The 21351-nt window shown below is 52.1% G+C and overlaps 8 protein-coding genes across 8 annotated transcripts; 6 read left to right on the forward strand and 2 right to left on the reverse strand.

Annotated features, from left to right (window-relative positions):
- Window positions 1-296: 296 nt before the first annotated feature.
- Window positions 297-1600, forward strand: Z519_03435 (uncharacterized protein; the record flags this gene model as incomplete). The annotated part of the gene is made up of 2 exons (XM_016761185.1): window positions 297-611; window positions 677-1600. 2 exons carry the CDS (start codon window positions 297-299, stop codon window positions 1598-1600), a joined length of 1239 nt encoding a protein of 412 aa, XP_016623035.1.
- A 1357-nt stretch (window positions 1601-2957) lies between these two features.
- Window positions 2958-5028, forward strand: Z519_03436 (uncharacterized protein; the record flags this gene model as incomplete). Its single annotated transcript, XM_016761186.1, has 5 exons — window positions 2958-3212; window positions 3275-3575; window positions 3625-3734; window positions 3793-4205; window positions 4275-5028. The coding sequence occupies 5 exons, from the start codon at window positions 2958-2960 to the stop codon at window positions 5026-5028; spliced, it is 1833 nt and encodes a 610-aa protein (XP_016623036.1).
- A 741-nt stretch (window positions 5029-5769) lies between these two features.
- On the reverse strand, window positions 5770-7517 carry Z519_03437 (uncharacterized protein; the record flags this gene model as incomplete). The annotated part of the gene is made up of 5 exons (XM_016761187.1): window positions 5770-5819; window positions 5937-6210; window positions 6317-6845; window positions 6918-7156; window positions 7221-7517. 5 exons carry the CDS (start codon window positions 7515-7517, stop codon window positions 5770-5772), a joined length of 1389 nt encoding a protein of 462 aa, XP_016623037.1.
- A 1752-nt stretch (window positions 7518-9269) lies between these two features.
- On the forward strand, window positions 9270-10709 carry Z519_03438 (uncharacterized protein; the record flags this gene model as incomplete). Its single annotated transcript, XM_016761188.1, has 2 exons — window positions 9270-9580; window positions 9641-10709. The coding sequence occupies 2 exons, from the start codon at window positions 9270-9272 to the stop codon at window positions 10707-10709; spliced, it is 1380 nt and encodes a 459-aa protein (XP_016623038.1).
- Window positions 10710-11763: 1054 nt separating this feature from the next.
- On the forward strand, window positions 11764-13102 carry Z519_03439 (uncharacterized protein; the record flags this gene model as incomplete). Its single annotated transcript, XM_016761189.1, has 5 exons — window positions 11764-11887; window positions 12003-12102; window positions 12220-12643; window positions 12736-12795; window positions 12848-13102. 5 exons carry the CDS (start codon window positions 11764-11766, stop codon window positions 13100-13102), a joined length of 963 nt encoding a protein of 320 aa, XP_016623039.1.
- An 11-nt stretch (window positions 13103-13113) lies between these two features.
- On the reverse strand, window positions 13114-13809 carry Z519_03440 (uncharacterized protein; the record flags this gene model as incomplete). Its single annotated transcript, XM_016761190.1, has 1 exon — window positions 13114-13809. One exon carries the CDS (start codon window positions 13807-13809, stop codon window positions 13114-13116), a length of 696 nt encoding a protein of 231 aa, XP_016623040.1.
- A 676-nt stretch (window positions 13810-14485) lies between these two features.
- Z519_03441 (uncharacterized protein) lies at window positions 14486-16147 on the forward strand (the record flags this gene model as incomplete). The annotated part of the gene is made up of 1 exon (XM_016761191.1): window positions 14486-16147. One exon carries the CDS (start codon window positions 14486-14488, stop codon window positions 16145-16147), a length of 1662 nt encoding a protein of 553 aa, XP_016623041.1.
- A 1249-nt stretch (window positions 16148-17396) lies between these two features.
- Z519_03442 (uncharacterized protein) lies at window positions 17397-20405 on the forward strand (the record flags this gene model as incomplete). Its single annotated transcript, XM_016761192.1, has 5 exons — window positions 17397-17510; window positions 17604-17700; window positions 17755-17836; window positions 17886-17929; window positions 17983-20405. The coding sequence occupies 5 exons, from the start codon at window positions 17397-17399 to the stop codon at window positions 20403-20405; spliced, it is 2760 nt and encodes a 919-aa protein (XP_016623042.1).
- Between the last annotated feature and the right edge of the window lie 946 nt (window positions 20406-21351).

Below are 21351 nucleotides of genomic sequence, written 5' to 3' on the forward strand. Positions count from 1 at the left end.
ACTCCAGATTCAGAAGAATGTGCTCAAAGTTGCCATAATGAGACACCACTTCCCACGCCATTGAGATTGCACAGGAGCACGCGTGCAGAGAAATTTGTCTCCAAAAAGACCCAAGCGATGCCACCATGAAGGATCCTGAGCCATATTACGCAGTATATAACTTGTAGGAGGTGCGCCTGCATGGAAAAAAAAAGACAACTCCCCTTTTCTGCGAAAAGAGGTCCTGCCGACATTGACTCATTGTATCCTTTACCTTGGAGGCGGAGGAAAGACATCGCCCAGTTGCAGCAGCAAAGATGCCGACCAAGTTCCTTCAAGCATTCCTGCTTTTCACGACATCCGTTGCCTTTGTCCAAGCTGTGCCAGCGCCACACGCTGGCAAGTGGGGAAAAGGAGTTTCCCACTCAAAAGGTGCTCGGGCGATATACTTCATCACCAACGACGCCAGCAACTCTGTGGCTGCAGTCCCTGTAGCTGCCAATGGCATGTTATCTGAAGGCACTCTGACCCCAACTGGAGGCGATGGGTCAAACAGCATCAGTGGCGCTACGAACGAGCCTGCGGCTCCTGATGCTTTGATCTCGCAGTCTGCTTTGACAGTTGCTGGAAATGTAAGGAAGACTTGGCCGTCTCGGAAATCAATGATAAATGGAAGAATTACTGACCGCCAGAGCAGAATATCTTCGCCGTCAATGCCGGGAGTAACACCTTGTCGATGCTGTCGATCGACCCGCAGGACCCAACGAAGCTCACAGTGGTCGGTGCTCCTGTCAGCCTCCCAGGTCAATTCCCCAACACTGTAGCCGCGTCAGCCAGCAATCGACTCGTCTGCGTCGGCACCACTGGGGTCACCAATGGCGTCTCCTGCTCGTCTTTCTCAAAGAAAGGCCTCGGTGCGATGGACGGCCTGCGCTCCTTTGACCTTGTCCAAACAACTCCTCCGGTTGGTCCAACGAACACAGTCTCACAACTATTCTTCTCGGAGGACGAGTCTCTCCTGTTCGCGACGGTCAAGGGCGATCCTACAGTCAACAACACGGGATTCTTCTCGGTTTTCCCCGTCGAAGGAGGAAATTGGCACATGCGTTCGAGTCTTTCAATGACGGATATTCGCAGCTCACCGGCAGGAACGGCTGTCCTATTTGGCTCGCAACCTATCCCTGGCACGTCCGATGTCTTTGTGACAGACGCATCTTTTGGCGGTGCTGTTGTCTCGGTGGATCCAACGAGTAACATGGCGTCCACTGTAGCGAAGCAGGAAGTGGGGGGTCAAAGCGCGACATGCTGGGTCACCATCTCTCCCGCGACTGGCTCTGCATTCGTCACCGACGTAGGCGTGAATCGGGTGGTGGAAATGAGCTTGACAGACGCCAGCATTGTTTCTATTCTGGACTTGTCAGCCAATGGAGACCCTGGACTCATCGACTTGAAAGCCGCCGGCAACTTCATCTATGCTCTGTCTCCGGGCAACGGGACCACCCCTGCAGCCGTGACGGTGTTGGATGTCTCTGGAGGTCCGGGGTCGGCCAAGCAGGTTCAGCATTTCACACTGGATGGGATGGGTGTCGACAAGAACGCCCAGGGCATGGCATTTTTTTAAGGCGGACAGCTGTGCATGCGGTCAAGAAAGGGGTGGATGATATGTTGTGAACCAAATCTCGCTTTCGTGTAACATAGCTAGGTGGAGGCATCTGAAGGATTTACATGGGGGCCATGTCTGGCACGCGGATTTCCCGGTAGATCATGCAAGGTGCAATCGACCTGATTTTGGGAGGATGCAAGTTAGTGTGGGAAAGTTCCCTCCTCTTCTTGTGCTTGTTCTCGACTTGCTCAGAGTAACTTCGGAGGACCTTCCAGAGGCAAGCAGTTCGGAACCGAAATGGTGCATTTCGGCGAACCTGGACCTGATATTAGTCTTGAGCCTGTGAGAACTCTTTGGGGGATGTTCATTCGGATCCTAACCCACTGCACCATTCAACCCCAGAGTTTCTTTCTCGCTTCAGGAATCAGGACCGATACATCCCCGCAACAACGTGGGCGCTGGTGTCATTGGCCTTGGCCTGGGGGCACCAGGGGCAAATGGAGGAAGGGAGCAATTTGTGGGGTTAGTGAATTATGTACAAGTACCCTGTGCTGTACTCGAAAGTTGAAATGGCGGCGAGGGCGGATATCCCCCGCATTCTCGGAATTGTGGGAGAGGGAGAGCCAAGAGTGATGAGAGAGAATCTGTGGGCAGTGGGAAGATAAGAAAGTTGTCCTTGTATTGGAGGACTCCAGTGAGGGTCTGGGCCCCAGGAAGTTTGGCTGTGGCGGTCGCTTAGTGAGATGGACAGTCGGAGGGATTGCCGTCCGCGCCTTGACGGGGCCTTGATTGCTGGAGTCAACGATTGTCCGTGGACAGGCTCTTGCCTTCGTGTCTAGTTCTTCAATGATAACCACGCCAACACAGCACTGTGGTACCTCTACCAGGGGTGGCAGATCAGAGGGACGCAGGAGGACGCAGGAGGACGCAGGAGGACACAGGCTGCGCAGGGAGGGTCAGGGAGAGCGCAGGCAAAATGGCCTTGTCTGCCAAGTTGGGCTGGTTGCAGTTCACACACGCAGTCTGCTTGGAATTCTTTTCGCCTCAACGTCCCACAAAACCCTCAGCAATGCGCTCTGTCGCTCCTTGTTGCCCCATACTTCCCACCACAAGTCAACACTGGTCCACACAAGTCCGCACAAGTCCACTTTCATCCCCTGCTCCCCGCACCACAAAAGCGGATATCCCGAACCTATCATGGCCAGCGTTGATGGACTGCATTTGGTACGCGGTAATGTCGGTCTAGTGGTCGCTTTGCAACTACAAAGTCGCTACTCGTCCCTTCCTGTCGGCTGATGCGATTGTCGTCGCTTACAATATCGAGTACACTATTTACCAGGCTCCCAGAGAGTGCAAGGTCGACTTTGACACAGAGATGACTTCTCACGCTGTTTCCGAGGGCGGTGTAGGAAAGGCCCAGCCTAATGGACCAGAGCTGGTCTCGGTCGACGAGAAGAGAGACCTGTCGAGTGAGAAGCAGATCGAGGATGTCGACATCAATGATCAAAATCTGCATTACGACGAAGTGGACGAAGAACCAGAGCTTCATGCGAGGACCTACATTGCGCTGTTTTCCATGTTTCTGTTGAACATGGTTCAAGTCGTGGCTCTCCAGGGCCCTCCGGCTGTTGTGAGTCTTCAACCCCCGTGCTAGATGCTTATAACACTGGTTCTGATACTCTGAGACAATAGCTCGACTTCATTGGCGATAGCCTCAACAATCCCAAAACCCAGACTTGGGTGCCCAATTCTCTTTCACTTGTACAAGCAGTCCTGGGACCTGTCATTTCTCTCACCTCAGATACTTTCCAAGCTCGAAAGAGCATCCTTGTTGGCTCATGCCTCATCTCTCTCATCGGATCCGCCATCGCCCCCGGTTCAGGCAACATCTACCGACTCATCGTGGCCCAAACACTGATCGGCTTTGGCTTTGCAGCAGTGCCCCTTGCGTATTGCGTTCCTAGTGAGATCCTGCCGAGAAAATGGAGGCCGAGTAAGTGTAATGACCAGTCCTAAGCGAGCCAACTGACCTCTGTTTGTAGTGGCTCAAGCATGCATGAACGTTGCCGCGGCCTTGGGTGCCATTCTCGGGCCCATGTCTATTGGTGCCCTGACAAAACGCAATGCAGAGGACGGCTGGCGCAAGTTCTACGTACGTCACCGGGACTCAAAATTTGTGACGCAGAGAATGAATTGCTGATCAGTGACAGTGGATCCAACTCGCTCTATGGGGGGCGACCGCTGCAGGCATCTTTGTGGGGTATAGACCACCCAAGAGGCACACCCGGCTTGACCATCTATCCTTCTGGCAGAAATTAGGCCACATCGATATCCCCGGCTGTTGTCTTCTCACTATTGGCTTGTCCCTGTTCCTGACTGGTCTGAACCTGGGAGGTAACTTGTACGCTTGGACCAACTCGCGGACGTTGGCGACTCTGATCGTTGGAATCGTGATCCTCATCGCCTTCGGCATCTATGAGTGGAAGGGCACCAAGACCGGAATCATGAACCATGTTCTCTTCCGTGGCGGCAAGGCAGCAGGTCGCACATTTGCTATCTGCGTGGGCTTGATCTTCATCGAAGGCATCATGCTGTTCTCCTACATTGTTTTCTACCCTGTCTTGTGAGTCTCACCTTACATCCCTCCCTACCAAGCCTCCGGCAAACTTAGGCACTGACCCCATGCTTTCAGAACATCTTCACTCTTCGAAACAGATCCATTACTACTCGTGTCTCGAGAAATGCCATTTTGGGTTGCCGGCGGCATTTCCACTGTGATCTGGGGCTATACAAGCACCCGATTCCGCACAATCCGCGAACCGCTGTTCCTGGGTTACCTGATCTTCACCGGCGCGATCATCGGTTGGACTACGATTCAGCCTAATGACAGCACCACCACCTGCGTGATGAGTGGTCTCGCGGGTTTCGGTTTTGGTGCACCACTCATCCTGATCATTGCCGGCGTGCAACTCTCCACGCCACACAGCTTGATAGCAACAGCAACAGCCGTGACGACCTCGTCTCGAGCCGTTGCAGCCACGGTATTCACGGCCATATACGCTGCAGCACTCAACACTCGACTTACTACCAACATCCCCAACGGTGTAGGTGGCGCCGTCGCTAAAGCCGGTCTTCCCGCCAGTTCGATCCCGAGTTTCGTCGAGGCCCTGGCGGCGGGCAATACGGACGCTCTGAGCAGCATCCCGGGTGTGACACCCGCTATCATCGCCGCTGGGGTTGCAGGGCTAAAGCAGGCGCTCGCGGATTCTATCCGTGTAGTTTACATTATTGCCGCGCCTTTTGGGGCGTTGGCGTGCATTGCGTGCTTATTCTTGGGTGATTTACGCAAGACGATGAACTATATAGTTGAAGCGCCGGTGGAGGAACTGCATGCGAAGAAGCATCATCATCACGATCAGCGTCGGGATAGTGAGCATGCGGCTTGAGGGACGTTGTTGTCATCATTTACGTCGCGGCCAGACTAATGGGTAGCCTGGGTCGTGTGCCAGTGTCCCCCCCCCCCCTCAAAATAAACAAAAACGACAAAAAAAATAGGGACGATGATAGAGGACGTGATCTGGATTCTGAAAAGCACGTACGTAGCGTTTCCAGAACACCAGAGCAAAGACTTTGATCGCTCTACCGAGTACACGCTCTTTTTATTGTGCCTTTTGTTCACCGTTTCTATTTTATTTCTGAGCCTCAGACGTACAAAGGTTTCCTCCCTCTTCCCTTCCTCTGACTATGACGGCTCACACCCACGAGACCATCAACATAGGGGCGTAATTATAGTTATGTGGTTAGGCACACGCATACGATCCGCGATCCGAGATGATTCCATACGCAGACATCAATAAATGTGCATACATTATACACACTCGTCTGCAGACAAGTAAGTGCCTATCTATATTGCGTCTAACGGCGTTGGGCCATTGCGTACGCAGGAATTCAAGGGGACATCTATTGTTGTTGTGGTCATCGTGAGCCTGGTTTGGAAGGGGGGATGGGATTATCGTCCCTGTCGCCTTCCCCTTCCCTTCACATCATGGTGTGTTATGTACAGCCCTGCTCCGTCGCATTGTAATATTGCATCTCATCCCCTGCGTTGCATCTTGGGACTCAGTCTCATCGATGATAACCCGCAATAACCCCCCCCTTGGCTGCTTATTCTCTTTGCGCTATTTTATTTATTTCTCTTCACCCACCTGTACCGTCTGGGACGTGTATCGTCCCTGGCCTGTTATTTGTTCAGTTAGTTAGTTGGGTTGGGTAGCCACTGAACCCCCCCTCTCTCTTTCATTCCTCTTCCACATTTTCCTTCCCCTTTCCGCCCAGCCGTTCAGCTTCCGCTTACATCTGACCCTCCTATTATCATCCCGCGTCTGTGCTACCGCCGCCGCCGCTGCTGTGACAGCGGTGACGACGACGACGGACGACGACCTCCTCGAACTCCTCCGGCCCGAACAGGTCAAAAAGTCCTTGCACTCGGCCCAACTGGTGGTGGTGTAGATGACAAAATTCCCAAAACCATGCAAAGGGATGCACGCCGCCGAGGTCAGGTACAGGCCGTAGATTTGGTTGTTTGGGGAGATGAAGTTGTTGTACACCCTATTCACGCTTATCGGGACCTGTAAATTTTCGCGTACGTTCACATTAGTACCGTTGTTTTTTGGGTGGGGGGGACATTCAAGAGTCACAAAATGTGGGAACGGCGACCGGTGTATTGAAACTTACCCAGGTAATGAACAAGACAATGGTACACAAGAACGCGAATTTGGCGTATTTCCAATGGATCCTGTCAAACCGCGAGGATGACCTTCGCGGGAGGAATTGGTCTGCTGGGCCTCGTAGCATTGTCTGGTCGGAGCCGGCTCGGTCAAGGGTGACGGTAGGAGAGCCAGGTGCGGCGAATATCAACGACTCGTGCGATAGGTTCTGAGACTCTAGGTCTAGGACTCCGCGCGAGTGGATGGGCGCGAGTGGTTCGGATCCCTTGAATTCGGGCGATGTCAACTCCGGCTCTGGCTCACTGTTGGCGGTGGTCACGTTGGATCTGCCCGACTCCCTCGTCACCGTGGCCGCCGACATGAAAGCTCTGGCAAAGGCCGAAAAGCGGCGATCTCGTTGAGGTGTGTTGCCATCCAGACTAGGCTCATCCCTGTGCAGAGCACATTCGGCTTTGGCGGATTTGACCTTCCGGCGCACGAGGAGGATTTGTTTGCCGCTCAGAGCGAAGAGAAATATGGCCACCAAAATAAAGCACCTAGCCAGGGTGGTCAGGAAAAAAAAATTATCATCAGAGATCCCCTGTGCCTCGCCTTCGCCTTGAACTCACCAAATCGGCACATAAAATGCCACCAGACGCAGAATCTGTGATTCTTTAGCGATCCAGCACCACATTGTTGCCGGACCATAGACAGTCTTCCCATCAGGCCTCCAACACAAAAACACCAAAGCCGGGATGAACGGTAGAACAAAAGCCGCCAAGATCGCATACACGTCGACCCTTTTCAACTCGGTAGCGTTTCGTTTCGTGCGAACGGTGAGAAGGACATTGAACGCCATAATCACAACCTGAGCAAAAGTGTTAGACCGAGTGGCAAGCTCCTCTTTGTCCGGAGCCGTGGGACAAGCGTACAAGTAGTGGATCCGTCATGACAAACCAATTGATGAAAAATCCCTGCGTCTGACACCATGCAGAATCCCTCCCAGCCTTGATAGGATGAATGCCCCAACTATACGCCGAACATGCAAAGACATTGGCGACGGCGATGGAAAAAGCAAGACGGTTAACAGGTTTCCGGAGCGGGGGGTAACTAAGGAAGCTGATTATTGTGAACGACGACCCTGATAAGGACAGACATGATGATACCCGGGCGGCGATGTCGATAGCTCGTAGCTGATCGGCGGAGAAAGTTTGGTTGTATTCGGACATGATCTTTTCGACATTGTCGAGAACGCGGCTTAAGCCATCGAGTCCGCTCAGTCGGCTATTGGCGAAGTCGGGAGTACGAGGTGGTCAGGGAAGCGCGAGACCACAGACATTGGCCTGTCCGGCGCGCGCCACGGCGCTGTTGTTTTCAACCTGGCAGCTTCGTTATGTATTTGCGTAGTTCAAGGGGTCGCAAATCAGTGACGCGGCTGGGACAATCGAGGGGAGAGGACGAGTGTAAGAGTAAAAAGCATGGCTTCGGTGGTCGAAGTCGGCTCAGCTGATGAGATCAAAGGACCTTTCCGACCGGTCGACCCGGAGAAAACACCCAAGGAGCAAGGAGTGACAGAGCCGGGCAGCTGGCGGGTGCTGGGTCGACGAGTGCTGGCACATGCCCCCACAAGTCCCATCTGGAGTACTCGGTAATAGGTAGTCAGTTGTAGGAAGTCGGTTGCGATCGTCGGAAGGATTTCACAGGCGGGGCGGAAGGGGGGTGGATCGATGGCGTCGAAGGATTTGATAGGGCTTGAGAGGGCTTGACAGGGTGCTAGACGACAGAGCGACAGAACCGACACGCTGGCAATTTGGTTCGTGCATGATTGAGGCAGCAATGTCCGAAGCGCCATGCCCGTCTGGGTGGCTGCTGTGGGCAGAGGGCTTGATGAAATAATCGCGTCAAGCCTACACTTTGGGGCGTCGGCAATAAGAAAAAGACGGGGAGGAAACACGAGAAGGTTAGGAAGAGGAGGGGAGGGAGAAGGGGCCTGTGGCACCAACCAAAACGCCGTGGAGCAATGATCAAGGCCTGGCCCCCCGGATTCGACTCTCAGCGGCGATGTGATGGCTGGTGGGCTCAATGGCTTAATGGCTTAATGGCTTGCTGTGACAGCTAAATTCAAGCCTGGTGCACAAAGTTGGGGGATGTGACAACCCTCAGCTAGGTAGCTGGTAGCTGGTAGTTGGTGGTCTGAGCTCCCTCCCCTCGGGTGTCTTCCTCGGTCGGCATTTGTTTCCGGGACACTTCACGAAGCAGCATACACCGATGACCGAGGCCTGTGCAAGTTCGTATGGGGTATTACTGCATGACTGTCCGGTGCCGAAGAGCGGGATGGGTAAATATTTATGGCTTATGTGTGCGTGTGTCTTGTAGCCCTCAAACTGTGGGTAATAATTGGCGCGAGGCAAAGACGGGCCCGCAAGGCTGAAGCCCCCCATGTGGAGCGTGGATCGAGTCGCCATAAACATACATACCCTGTCCATACAGAGCTTCTCAGAGTCTGCTTGTCCATGTACTCTGGCATAGGGCAACACTTCGAAACAGAGCATGGGCCGTCTCGACCACATGGATCAACAGACTGAAAAGGGCCTATCCGCCAGCCGGTGGAGACTAAGCGCTTACTGAGCCGCCCAAACGGACTACCGCTTTCGTCGTCGAGGCATTAATAGCAACACATTGAACAAGCATCTACTCGCCCATCAACCATAGCGCTGAAAGTGCAAAGCTGGAAACTAGGACGGCCCGTTCAGTCGCGCAATCTTGGTGGAAGTCTGGGTTCATTACCTAGCAACATTGCTTTCTTCTTGAAAGATGCGGTGAGACTCGTCCTGGTGAGATATTCTCTTTGATGTCCCCGGTTCTGTCCTTATCAAGACGTTTGCTGTTCTCGAATCTGAGAGACTTTGAGGTTTCTCTTCGACCTCAGCTTACCTGCTTTCCTTAAGACACAAGGCCACTTCCATTTTACGCTCCCAGCCATGGACGACAGAATCATTTCGCCCGACGGAGAACTAACAGCCTTGCTCCAGCAGGATGAGTATGTTCCCGACGGCGAGGAAGAACAGACCGAGAATGAAGATCTTCGACAAATGGTTCAGCAACTTTTGAACCCGGACAGCGATCTCGCCCAGCGCGTAGAGGAGATCGTTATAGGAACATGCGCGAAGCGAGAATATGACCACCAAACCCAGCCCGACGAGAACGGTGTCGTCGAGATCCTGCCCAATGTACTGAATTCTGCGGCACTCGAGGAAATGCTCAAGAGCGTGAAGAATCTTCGAACCTTCTCGTGAGGACATCCGGAGCCCACGAACACTGCCGAAGCCTCTGACGCTGACGCTCCCGATAGGTGGTGCATTAACATGCCAATCCCACCGAATATCCTCACTCGTCTCAGAGAATCATGGCGCGACGTCCATCTTCGAGTCCTCAAACGTCAAATGTCCGACGACGCAATCAATCTCCCAGAATTCGACTTCGGCTTTTTCACTTCATTCCCACTTTCGCAGACTCACATCGACAGAAACGACTTCGGCAGCATAGTGTACTCCTCCCACATGGACACAAGATTCCTTCGTCTGCAACTTCTCGTGCCATATTCTCCTGCCAACGAAGGCCCAGCCAAGGCGGAGTGGATGAAACGAAAGACCGACCTTGCGATATCTGTGATTGGATCCCTTTCAAATCTCGGATTGATCTATGCGACGGACTATCAGGGAGAACTCCCCTTGCTCGTCCCGGCCATAGTCGAGAACCACGCGTCAACATTACAGAAGTTGAAACTGCACAGTATCCCAGTCTTCACGTCGAGGCGACCAAATGGGCTTTTATATCTGAACCCCGACCAAATTCATCTCATGGCAACTCACTTGAGATTGCTCACGCGTCTGGAAATGGATCTTTCCCCGTTTGATACGACTGCGGGTGACCATATGCTCATGCCATTCACATCACCCTCTCCGACCACTGCTGCGTTATCAACCCTGGTCCGCTCTCTTCCAGCACTGCGGACAATGAGACTCTGGATCGAGGTTCCCGTCACCAAATCAGTCTTTCAAGACGATGGGTCGTCAGGAACGCGCCCTCCGCCATTGAAGGAGGATAAGCTGTGCCAGACCGTTGCGAATTTGTATGCGCTGTTGATGAAGGATTCAGAATTGACGAAATCGTCGAGAACGTTGGAATGTTTAGAGGTGGCTTTCACAAGGTTAGATTCGTGGGATCGACAGGGAGCTTACCCAAGGTTCTTGACCGTTAGATTGCTTCCTTCGGACGCCGGTATCGATGCTCGGAAAGGAGATGGTGCAGAAAATACTTGGGTGGGAGGGTTTACCATTGAGATCGGAGAATGGCAGGACGACTATGCGGAGGAAGACATTGAGGGTTTCATTGGTTACGCCGTTGGATTCATCCATTAGCTCTGAGGCCGTCGATTGTGCCTGCCGGATCGAGGACAGAGCTGTATTGGACATACAGTGGCACCTAGTGTCAGATCTTGCACACAAATCCTCGCACGGCAAGATCGACGGGGTAGTGAGGTCTCTAGGTGGTCTAAGTTCTAGTATATGTTGTACATTGATTGACGTGTTGCGAGCAGATCTGGAGATCCAAGATGGGCATCTACATCCAATTTCAAGTGTCAAGGGAGGAGACTTACCGTTGATGATGTGTGGAGAAAACGGAGTTGTGGGCTATGCGCGGCCGCACGCAACCTGCAATCCACTAGATACATGTCCCTGAGGCTGAGAACGTTCTCTTCCTTCTTGGGCGTCTGTGCGCAGTCCGTGTTCGAAGATTGAGTTGATCTTGGGATGAGTGACGATTCGGCTGACTTCTGGAGTTCGGGATTAACTGGTATCGGAACTCGAGCAGCTAAACGCAACGGGACACTTCGAGGCAAGGCTGTCGAGTCAATATCCAGATACCTCCTCCGACAATGCGATGCCCATGTTCTCAATGTCGCCGAGGCCTGTACTATGGTGAACGACCCGATCCCTTGCGAGACCCGCCTCGAGGCTTGCACCAACCACAAGCATAGCACGAATGAAGGAGAGGACGGTACCTGAAGGGCATGGCTGAACGAGGCGAATGCCGACTGCTGTAAACCCCCTGGCTAGGTTATAAGCCGCGAACCATGATTGGTTGATCCCAGCAAAGAGATAAGAATGGGGTGGAGTTCATTTACCCCAGTGACAGTGGATGTGTCCTCTCCGCATCATTGACATGGATCCTCCCAGACATGGTAGTGGATATCATGTAGGAGATGTTCGGATATTCACTAGACGTCATCCAGAAGGATCAGGCGGACATCTCCAGATAGGGGAGTAGAATATGGGCGAGATCGGTATTGTACCCGTTCACTCGGTTTCTCTCTCTGCAGGCGAGCTGGTTTTGTTGAGCATTGCTTGAATAGACTTGAGTGGCAGTAAGGTTGCCATCGCAGTCAGGAAATATCTGTGATCAATCGACATAATGTCTGAGAACACATCGAAGCCAAAGAGACGAGTCCTGGTGTCCTACGGTGTCGACATAGACGCAATAGCAGGATGGTTGGGCTCATACAAGGGCGAAGACTCGACCAGCGACATCTCTCGAGGTATGTAGAGACCAGGCATTGTTAGCTCACATGACATCGAATCCGCTGCCGGTGAATGATGCCAGACACAGTCTATTGCAATGAGCTGATAAGACATTGCCATCTCGCGTCCGAGTAGGCTATTTCGCCGGTACGGAAGGTGTGAAAAGGCTGCTGAAGCTGTTTGAGAAATACAACATTAAGGCGTCTTGGTTCATTCCTGGCCACAGCTTAGAGTAAGTGTTTGCCACTTTAAAACCCCAGCTGCGAGCGTGAATATCGATCAACAGGGAGGCGGTGCTGAGATAGGCAGCTTTCGACTCCATGCTGAGCTGACTTCGTCGATCAAACAGAACGTTTCCGGAAGAATGTGCTATGATCCGGGATGCTGGGCACGAGATAGGGTTGCATGGATACAGCCATGAGAATCCGGTTGATATGTCGTTCGAACAGCAACGTGATGTCCTTGACTATACCTACCGAATGCTCACAGATTTCTGTCATGGAAAGACGCCTAGGGGAATCGTCGCTCCCTGGTGGGAAGTCAGCAGAGAAGCGACAGAATTACTGCTCCACTATGGCATTGAGTATGATCACAGCATGAGTCACCATGACTGTCAAGCATACTACCTCCGGACTGGGGACAACTGGACAAAGATCGATTACACCAAAACAGCTGCAGAGTGGATGAAACCCTTCACGAAGGGCCAGGAGACTGGGCTTGTGGAGATCCCAGCAAACTGGTACCTGGATGATCTGCCGCCGATGATGTTCATGGTAAGTTTTGGTCGATTTAACTGCCTGGCGGAATCGATGGAGGAATTGCTCCTGGCCACGTCCACTTCAGAGAGGCTGACAGTCATGTGCAGAAGAAGGTGCCAAATAGCCATGGATGGGTTAACCCGAGGGACGTTGAAGATTTGTGGCGGGTAAGTAGTTACCATCTTTCTGTCCATCTCCGCAATTCTGAGCTGTTGGCAGGATCATTTCGACTATTTTTACAGAGAGGAGAAAGAGGGATTTTATTTCCCCATGACAATCCATCCCGATGTATCGGGTAGACCGCATGTCTTGCTCATGCATGAAAGACTGATCGAACACATCAACAGGCATGAAGGTGTTGAATGGGTGACGATGGCGGAGATGGTGGATGATTTCAAAAGCAAACACCAGCCTGCCGAAGGAGCCATGATGCCAGCACCACGGGGAGAGATTCTGTCAAAAAGCCAGAAATAGGAGAGCCGATGTTATGGCCTTTTGTTCATGAACTTCAAAGCGCCCCCTAATTTGGCAACCTTGATCACGTCCCGTAAGGTGAGACTGATACGCGTTTGCCGCTGAGCTTGTCCGGTGTGATACGGTCGTTGGTCTCCGAGAAGATGCCAATTGATGATCTGTGTGGTGTTCAGATCCTCGTCCGTCTGGATCTCTGAAATCCCGTGCAGTGTGGTGACGTACATTTCGCCCGTGGTCACTAGCAGACTGCGAGGTTCCTGCAAGATTCGCCATGTGGGCTTGACTTCTCGTTCGCCGTCTTCATTCTTCTTGTAGATCTCGAGTACAGTATGACTGCCTAGGCTCACTGTCGCAGTGATAGGGTCGTATGCAGGTCCATCTTCATGAGGCATGATTCCTTCTCCTGGCTTGTATTCGTTGATCAGGACGTGGTTTGGGGCCTTGTGTGTGGAAGTCTCAAAATATTGGTCTTGTTGGAGACGGGTGACGATCGTATCGAGGAAAGCTGGCATGGGGGCAGCAAGAAGAGTATCACGGGCAGAACCGGTCAAGGTGGAGGGTAAGGACAACAGACGCCGATGGGTTAGGACAGTCCACCGTGACTCGGGGAGCCTGCGGATGGCGTTCAGGATCTGCTCCTCCTCGGACGGAGTAATGAAACTGGGAACATAGTAGCATGACGGTGGTAGGCCTTTGATCAGATCCATGGCGGGGACGGGACGGACTATAACCCTCGTAATACTCCGCACTTACAGTTGACTACCAAGGACAGTGTAGACCGACAGATAGAAAGAGGGCATGAGGCATGGTTCGGTCTCGAGGAAAGTCGCGGAGGTTGGAAAAGTGGCTGAAATGGTGGCTAGTCGAGTTTGTGTCCAAACCCGATTCGGACCATGTGGACTGATGGAAAAACCGTCAACGGCGCAATAATCGAATGATATCTCTTTACAGGTAACTCCACCAGCTGTACTTGATATATTAACTGAGAGTTTAAGTTCTACAAGTCCAAGGCATGGAGACCCTTTTTTTTACCCAAAGATCCCATTCAACCTCCAAGCGAGTATTTCTTCAAGTGCAGCGCAGAGTGACGCCTTGTCAAGCCTCTGCCACTTCCACCGTCGGCACTCTCAGAGCCTCTTTGACGGTTATTCATAAGTGGAAATGTATTGTTCCCGCTGAAGTTCGAACGAAATATAATAGTTGTTGACCAGGCTGTTGCCATATTCAGTTGAGCTGTGGAGCTCATCTCGGACGGTTAGATCCTCTCCCTCCTCAAGACGTCACGACTTCAAAACGCCGAATTGACTTCTGTCAGTCTGAGCAAGTATTAATATCTTTTCCATACGATTATCCCCCCCTGAAATGTCTTTGACCTAGTCAGCCATGGCCGACGAATATGTTTCGTTGTATCGCCAAACTCTCGCCAGACGTCAACGCCTATACGAGGCGGCAATATCGACAGGCGGGTACACTCCCTTTCTCTGTCCATGGGATTCACTACCAGCCTTATATCTGTTCCTTGCTATTTCATCCACCCCCAGACTTCCTCCCAAGCTGGCCAAAGCTGTCCGATACATCACTTTCGTTGTAATTCTCTCTCAGGGAACCTACACGGTGTATCATCGCCGCACACTCTGGATTGGTGCGGGCTATGGGATTGGATTATTGACTGCCTGGGGCATTATCATGGCTGGAGCTCTTCTCTTGTGCAACAACGTGGCGCGAGATTTCAGACGGCTGGAACTGCGAGCGTTCAAGGCAGAAATTGCAGATTCCGACCGGAAAGGGTCCACAGCATTATCTTCGTCGACCGACCGAACTCAGGGTGTTGACATGACGAACCGGAGGATGGCCAATGTGCATCCATCCTCCGAGACGAACCGGATATCCCCTGAGAAGCTTCCCCCACAATCATACGAGCTGGTATGGACGGGATTCCCTTACAATTCGGACTGGTTCCATGTCACTGACTGGACGGTCGACTTGATAACGAGTTTTCGAGCCGTGGGCTGGCAACATCGCATCCCAACAGTAGGGCCTATTGATCCTTCCACACCGCACGACACATCTGCAGTGGTGTCCACCATTAGAGTTAGCAATGACAAAAGCCGGTCCTTGCAATGGAGGGCGTTACGAGGTTTCGTCACAACCTATCTCATTGTCGATTTTCTGAAGACGGTCATGATCACAGACCCGTATTTTATGGGCCTGGTGCCACTCGATTCGCCGTCACCCTGGCCGTGGCTTGCTCGGGTCAATGATGTTATTCCTATTGCAACACGCTGGGTCAGAAGTTGGACTACCCTGTTCGCGGTGGTGTTTGCGTTGCAGTTTATTTTCAGCCTTAGCCCACTGTTCTTCGCCACTATCCTTCCAGCCCTTTTCGATGTAACAAAGATCACGAAGGCGCCTCTTCTGGAACCATGGATGTATCCGGATTACTGGCAGCGACTATCGACCTCGGTCATGTACTCGGGCCTGGCGGGGTTTTGGGGCAAATGTTGGCACCAGATGTTTCGATTTGCCGTCTCAGAGCCGTCGAGAGTTTTGGTTGGGAAGTTGAATTTGAATCCCCGCGGCCAGGCTGCTCGAACCATTCAGCTTCTGGTGGCATTCACGCTGTCCGGATCAATCCACGCGAGTGCTAGCCACACCGCATTCTCTATGGTCGTCTCTCGTCCTTTCTCTGGCGCGTTATTGTACTTTTTTCTACAGGGCGTTGGCATCATTGTACAATCCTTCGTGGTCAAACTCTTACAAAGACACATTCCGTGGGTCAAGAAACTTCCGCTAGCGGTTCGGCAGACAGTTAACACGTTGGTTGTGGTAACTTACCTTTACTTCACAGGGCCATTATTGGTCAACGACTTTGCAGCATGTGGGCTATGGCTCTACGAGCCTGTCCCTATCAGTTTTTTTCGTGGGCTAGGGTTTGGACCAGGCGGAAAGGATGAAGGGTGGTGGACGTGGAATCAGGAAGGATCGCGATTCATCGGGTTGTGGAAAGGCGACAGATGGTGGAAGAGGGCAGTGGCGATATACTAGCCTGTTCGACAGACTTGTGTGAGAGGGACAAAAGCGACTTGAATTTGCAACATGGACATTTTGTCGACCGCAATATATTTTGGTACGAGGAGGTGCCGGCGGGCAGGTCAGAGGAATGATAGTACCCACGTCACTTGATATAGCGAGGGTGGTGCAAAGTGGCCCTCGGTGGCCCCAGGTGCTAATAATAATGCCATGCAACTAAAAATGTACCGAGTAACTAGTTGAGGTGCCCGCTGCATGATGTCACATGGGCTGGCTCACTGGCCGAAGGCTGCCCCATCGATTCGATTTTGGGGGGAGGGACGGGGGCCACTACCCACGGAGGGGGCGGCCACAACATCCTTGACATCCTCCCCTCGAAAGCCCCAAAGCACCCAACGGGCACCCGCCTCCCTCCCAGGGCTCCCATGACAAGGCCAACTTCGGGTCCCTGGCATTTCGCCACCTTTCACCCTCTACCAAGTAGGGTATTGCATCGACTATTGCCCTCTACCCACACCGCCCGCCGCCCGCCAATTCTTTCCACGTCACCTGCTTCCTATTCCTGCGCACCCAACTGCGCTCTGTATCTGTTTGTCGCATCACAACGCCGCCCGGCTGTATTAAGACGAAGAACCTCAGACAAGGAGCATCACAGGAGGAATTGATCGAGACCACCATCGCTATCTGCCTCTGGGGCTCTCGTCCAGCTTGGACCGTTCGAACCGTGTCTTCCCACGCTATCTCGCTAGTCCACGTAAACTATCACTTGGAGGGCAAGCTGTCAGTCTCGGGAAGCCGTTGCTCCACCACTGCGTCTGTGCATTTTCAGTACCTAGTTCAAAGGGCCCTGCTTCAGGGCCCGGGCCCAGGCTCAGCCTTTGCTCACGGAACGGACTTTCCATCTTTCTTGTCACAAAATTATCGCGACAAGGCATCCAACAAGTCGGCTGCACGTCATTCCCAGGAATTCCATCTCACCTTCCTCAACATCACCTCTAACCGGTCCCCTGTAATAGACGCCGTCTATCCATCCATCCATCGATCCCACCTTCGAGCGCGGCCTGGAGCTTTGCGCGCTTGTCTCTTCCTATCGGCCGTCACTCTGCCTCGATCGCAGATCCACCCCGCGCCACCTGTTCTGTATCACGAGAACCCGAACCTCCCTCAACTTTGCGCATCTCGCCACCCCGTCGAACTCGAAATCGGCAGCTGTTTCAGGGTCGCTGCCTGCTGATGTTCATTCGTTGCTCCCTCTCCTTCATTCATGGCAATGCAGGCGCCGCTTGCCAACGACAAGAAGCGAGTAAAAGTTTATGAGCTGCGCGACAATGACTGGTTTGATAGAGGGACTGGTTTTTGTACAGGCCAAGTCATTAATGTACGCTCTCAACCCTCTGTCACCTCATAGAGTCGGGAGACGCAGTGTTAGTGAGGAGGAAAAAGAAACACGCGCTAACCACTGGGGTCGCAGGATGAACCGCGCATCTACGTCGAGTCCGAAGACCAGCCCGATCGCATGCTCTTAGAGACTCGGATTGTCAAAGACGATGGATATCAAAAGCAACAAGGTATATAATTCGAAAATCGAAATGAAAGAGGTGTGGTCGACTGACGCGCGTTAGACACACTCATCGTGTGGACCGAGACCAATGGCACTGATATGGCCCTCAGTTTCCAGGAGGCCGAAGGTTGTGCAGTGATATGGTACGCGCACCGCTCATCCTGGTTGCGCGATATTCTAATGGTGCAACAGGGATTTCGTACACCAAGTCCAGCAACAGTTGTTGTCCCTTCCTGGTAAGCCTTAAGTGCGATTCCCTCCGAGACTTGTATGCTGAATCGGTGTACAGATGACGGTCTTTCAGACGATGCCCTTGAAAATATCTCGAGCTCCTTCACCCTCAATCCACCCGAGTTGAACAATCTGGACGAGATCGAACAAAGTATAAGACATGCGAGCATAACCCAGGGCGGGCGCGAAGCTCTGGCCAAGTTTTTGATCCGCGAAGAGTATCTACTCAAATTAATACCACTGGTGGAAATGGCGGAGGACCTCGAGAGTCTACCGGATCTACATCGACTGTGCAATATCATGAAAGCCCTGATTCTGATGAATGATAACACCATCATCGAGCATTTGGTCACTGACGACATCATCATTGGAGTTGTCGGAGCACTCGAGTACGATCCTGACTTTCCCACGCACAAAGCCAACCATAGACAATATCTATCGGATGAATCAAGATATAAAGAGGTGGTGGAAATCAAAGACCAAAACATCAAGCGGAAAATCCGACAAACGTGGCGGCTGCAGTACCTGAAGGACGTGGTCCTGGCTCGCATCCTGGACGATCCCACCTTTGGAGTTTTGAATTCCCTCATCTTCTTTAATCAGGTCGACATTGTACAACATCTCCAAGGCAATACTGCTTTCCTGAAAGAGCTTTTTGCCATCTTCAGTCATGACAATCCAGATACCAAGCGGAAAGAGCAGGCGGTGCATTTCTTGCAGCAATGCGCTGCAATTGCGAAGACCCTCCAGATGCAGTCGAGAGCAAATCTTTTGAACAACTTCATCGCACACGGCCTCTTTTCAGTCATCACTTTCGCGGTAAAGCATCCAGAGCCGTCAATGAGAACGACTGGCATTGACATCCTTGTGGCGCTTCTCGACCACGACCCTAATATGATGCGAGGTTATATGCTCAAGGCTGTATCCGAAAGAAAGGTCCCACTGACCGACACACTGATCGACTTACTGCATGCTGAAACGGATCTCGGTGTAAAAAACCAACTGGCTGACGCGATCAAGATCTTGCTGGATCCGCAACCCCCTTCCAACGACCCTATGGGCAACCGGCAAAACTCCGAATTCATGACGAAACTCTCGAGGCCGCAGATGACTCCAACTCAGCAAGCGAACGAGCAGTTTGCGCAGGATAATTTTGACCGATCGTGTCGAAAGTTGTTCCAACCACTGAAAGAGCTCGAATCTAGGGACTCGATGCTGAATTTCAGCTATCAAGAAGTGTCGCTCTTCTCATACTTGGTAGAGATACTGACCTTCTTTGTGCGACAACATTCCATGAGAAGTCGGCCTTTTGTCCTGTCTGAGAATCTGGCGCCGAGAGTAGCTCAGCTGTTGCAGGTGCCCCAGAAGCCACTGAAACTGACGGCATTGAAGTTTTTCAGGACAGCAGTCTCATTACAAGATCAATTTTATGCCGCACAGATCATCAAAAGCGGAGCGTTCGACGCCATTCTTGGAATTGTCATCGACACTATGCCGCGGGATAATCTCCTCAATTCAGCATGCCTGGAAATGTTCGAATTTATCCGAAAGGAGACGATAAAGCCGATCGTTATCCATCTTGGGGAGCATTATCGGCAAAAGATTCAGGACATTACTTACGTCGACACATTTGAGAATCTTCTCAAAAGGTACGAGCAGTTGACGACCGACCACCCAGAGCCAGAACATACTTTGTTCAGTCAGGACGACGCAACGCCGCCTATGGGTCGGACACATATCAATGGTCGGTGGCAAGGTCTACCAGAAATGGATGCCAGCGAAGAGGACTATTTCAACGCCTCCGATGACGAAGAGGATGAAACGGAGGAAGATTCTGAACGCGACACTATAAAGGACGTGTCTGAAAGGGTGAACCAGTGGACCCGTAAAAGGATCAAGGCTGAAATGATGAACGGAAGCGCCAGTCCGATCAGCAAGCCGCTTGTAGATTATCCTGATGATGATGAGGACGAAGCAATGGATGCCAAGGCTGATGCGACCCCCAACACTCCACTAACCCCAGACAGCAGTAAGGACGTTTCTTCTCCCGAAGCAAGAGCAACCCCCGAAAAGAAGTTGCAGCCGTCACCGGAGATTAAGTCAATCGCCGAAAGTGAATCCCAACAACCCCCTGAGAGGATGACAGAGAAACGAAGACGGCAAGAAGATGACGATGATGATGAACTCGGCAAGCTTTCTGGTGGTCCTAAACGCAGAAATTCAGCTTCCAGTACTTCCAGTCTTTCGTCCCAAGGCGCATTACGGCGGAAAAAGGGCTTCTTGCGATCGAAGCAAACCGGCGGTGAGAGTTCCCCGATGTCGACAGGTAATACGGAGAGCGAGAATCACGCCGACGGCCGAAGACCTCGCAAAATCGCCATCAGTCTCTCCAATGTGACCAACAAATCGGACGATACGCCTGGCACGAAGACGGACATCAAGCTCCAAAACAAACAGCAATCAGTGACGACCAAGGAGTAGGAAACGGATTAGAAGGTTGCCGTTATATGCGAGCACATTGCTTCTCTTTTTGGCGATGGTGTTTGATGGAGTCCACGAACTACTACTGTACAATATGACCAATATCTTGGAGGTTACGAGGTAGAACGCGGGATGCGGTTCGATTCAGAACAATAGAGGGATGAGGGCAAAGTCGGGGGTTGACATCGATGTCTCCGATTTGCATAAATGCATGATGATAATGCGCAGCAGCCGCAATTCTGGAAGCACCAAACGACGATTCAAGCACAGATATTTGGATGCCCGTTGTTTTGCCATGGCAATTGGGAGCTTCTTCATTGCGGCATGCGGCAAGGATATTGGGGTTGGAGGAAAGGGACAGAGATGCAAGATGCAAGATGCAAGATGCAAGATGCAAGATGCAAGATGCAAGACGCAGGTGGCAATGCGAGATGCAAGGTGAGAGGGCTCTTCTCAACCATGAAGAGTAGAGCCGCAACAGACCGGTGGAGGCAAGGTATTTTCATCCACTCCGACCGGCTCTCTAGCCTCCATGCCTGTAGTCCACCACGGGTGGCCTGATGCAAATGGAAAGATGAATTTTTGTGTATATATTTGCGGTACAGTTTTCGTTCTATTGCCGTTCAGCATCAGCGTCGTGTTCTCTAGTGGCGTCTCCCGACCGATGTTGAATCTCAGCCCGACCCTCAAACGTGCCAAACATGCCTAGAAACACCGTACCATGTTTGTCACATTTGCCCACGCCGTATTCGTTCGTATTCAGTCTCATTCCGGGCTTCCCACCTCAGTCAACATGTGCAAATCCTGACTCATCGCGATCCTCAGGCCGCAAGGAGATCTCGGCTACTAACTAGACTGTCAAGTAGTCATTCGCTGCCTGAAGTAAGCCGTCGGGTGAACATTGAAATCTGGGACCTACATGATCCTTTGCAGGGCTTCGTTTCCA

Source organism: Cladophialophora bantiana (assembly GCF_000835475.1).
Source record: "Cladophialophora bantiana CBS 173.52 unplaced genomic scaffold supercont1.4, whole genome shotgun sequence".
Taxonomy (NCBI): Eukaryota; Fungi; Ascomycota; class Eurotiomycetes; order Chaetothyriales; family Herpotrichiellaceae; genus Cladophialophora; species Cladophialophora bantiana.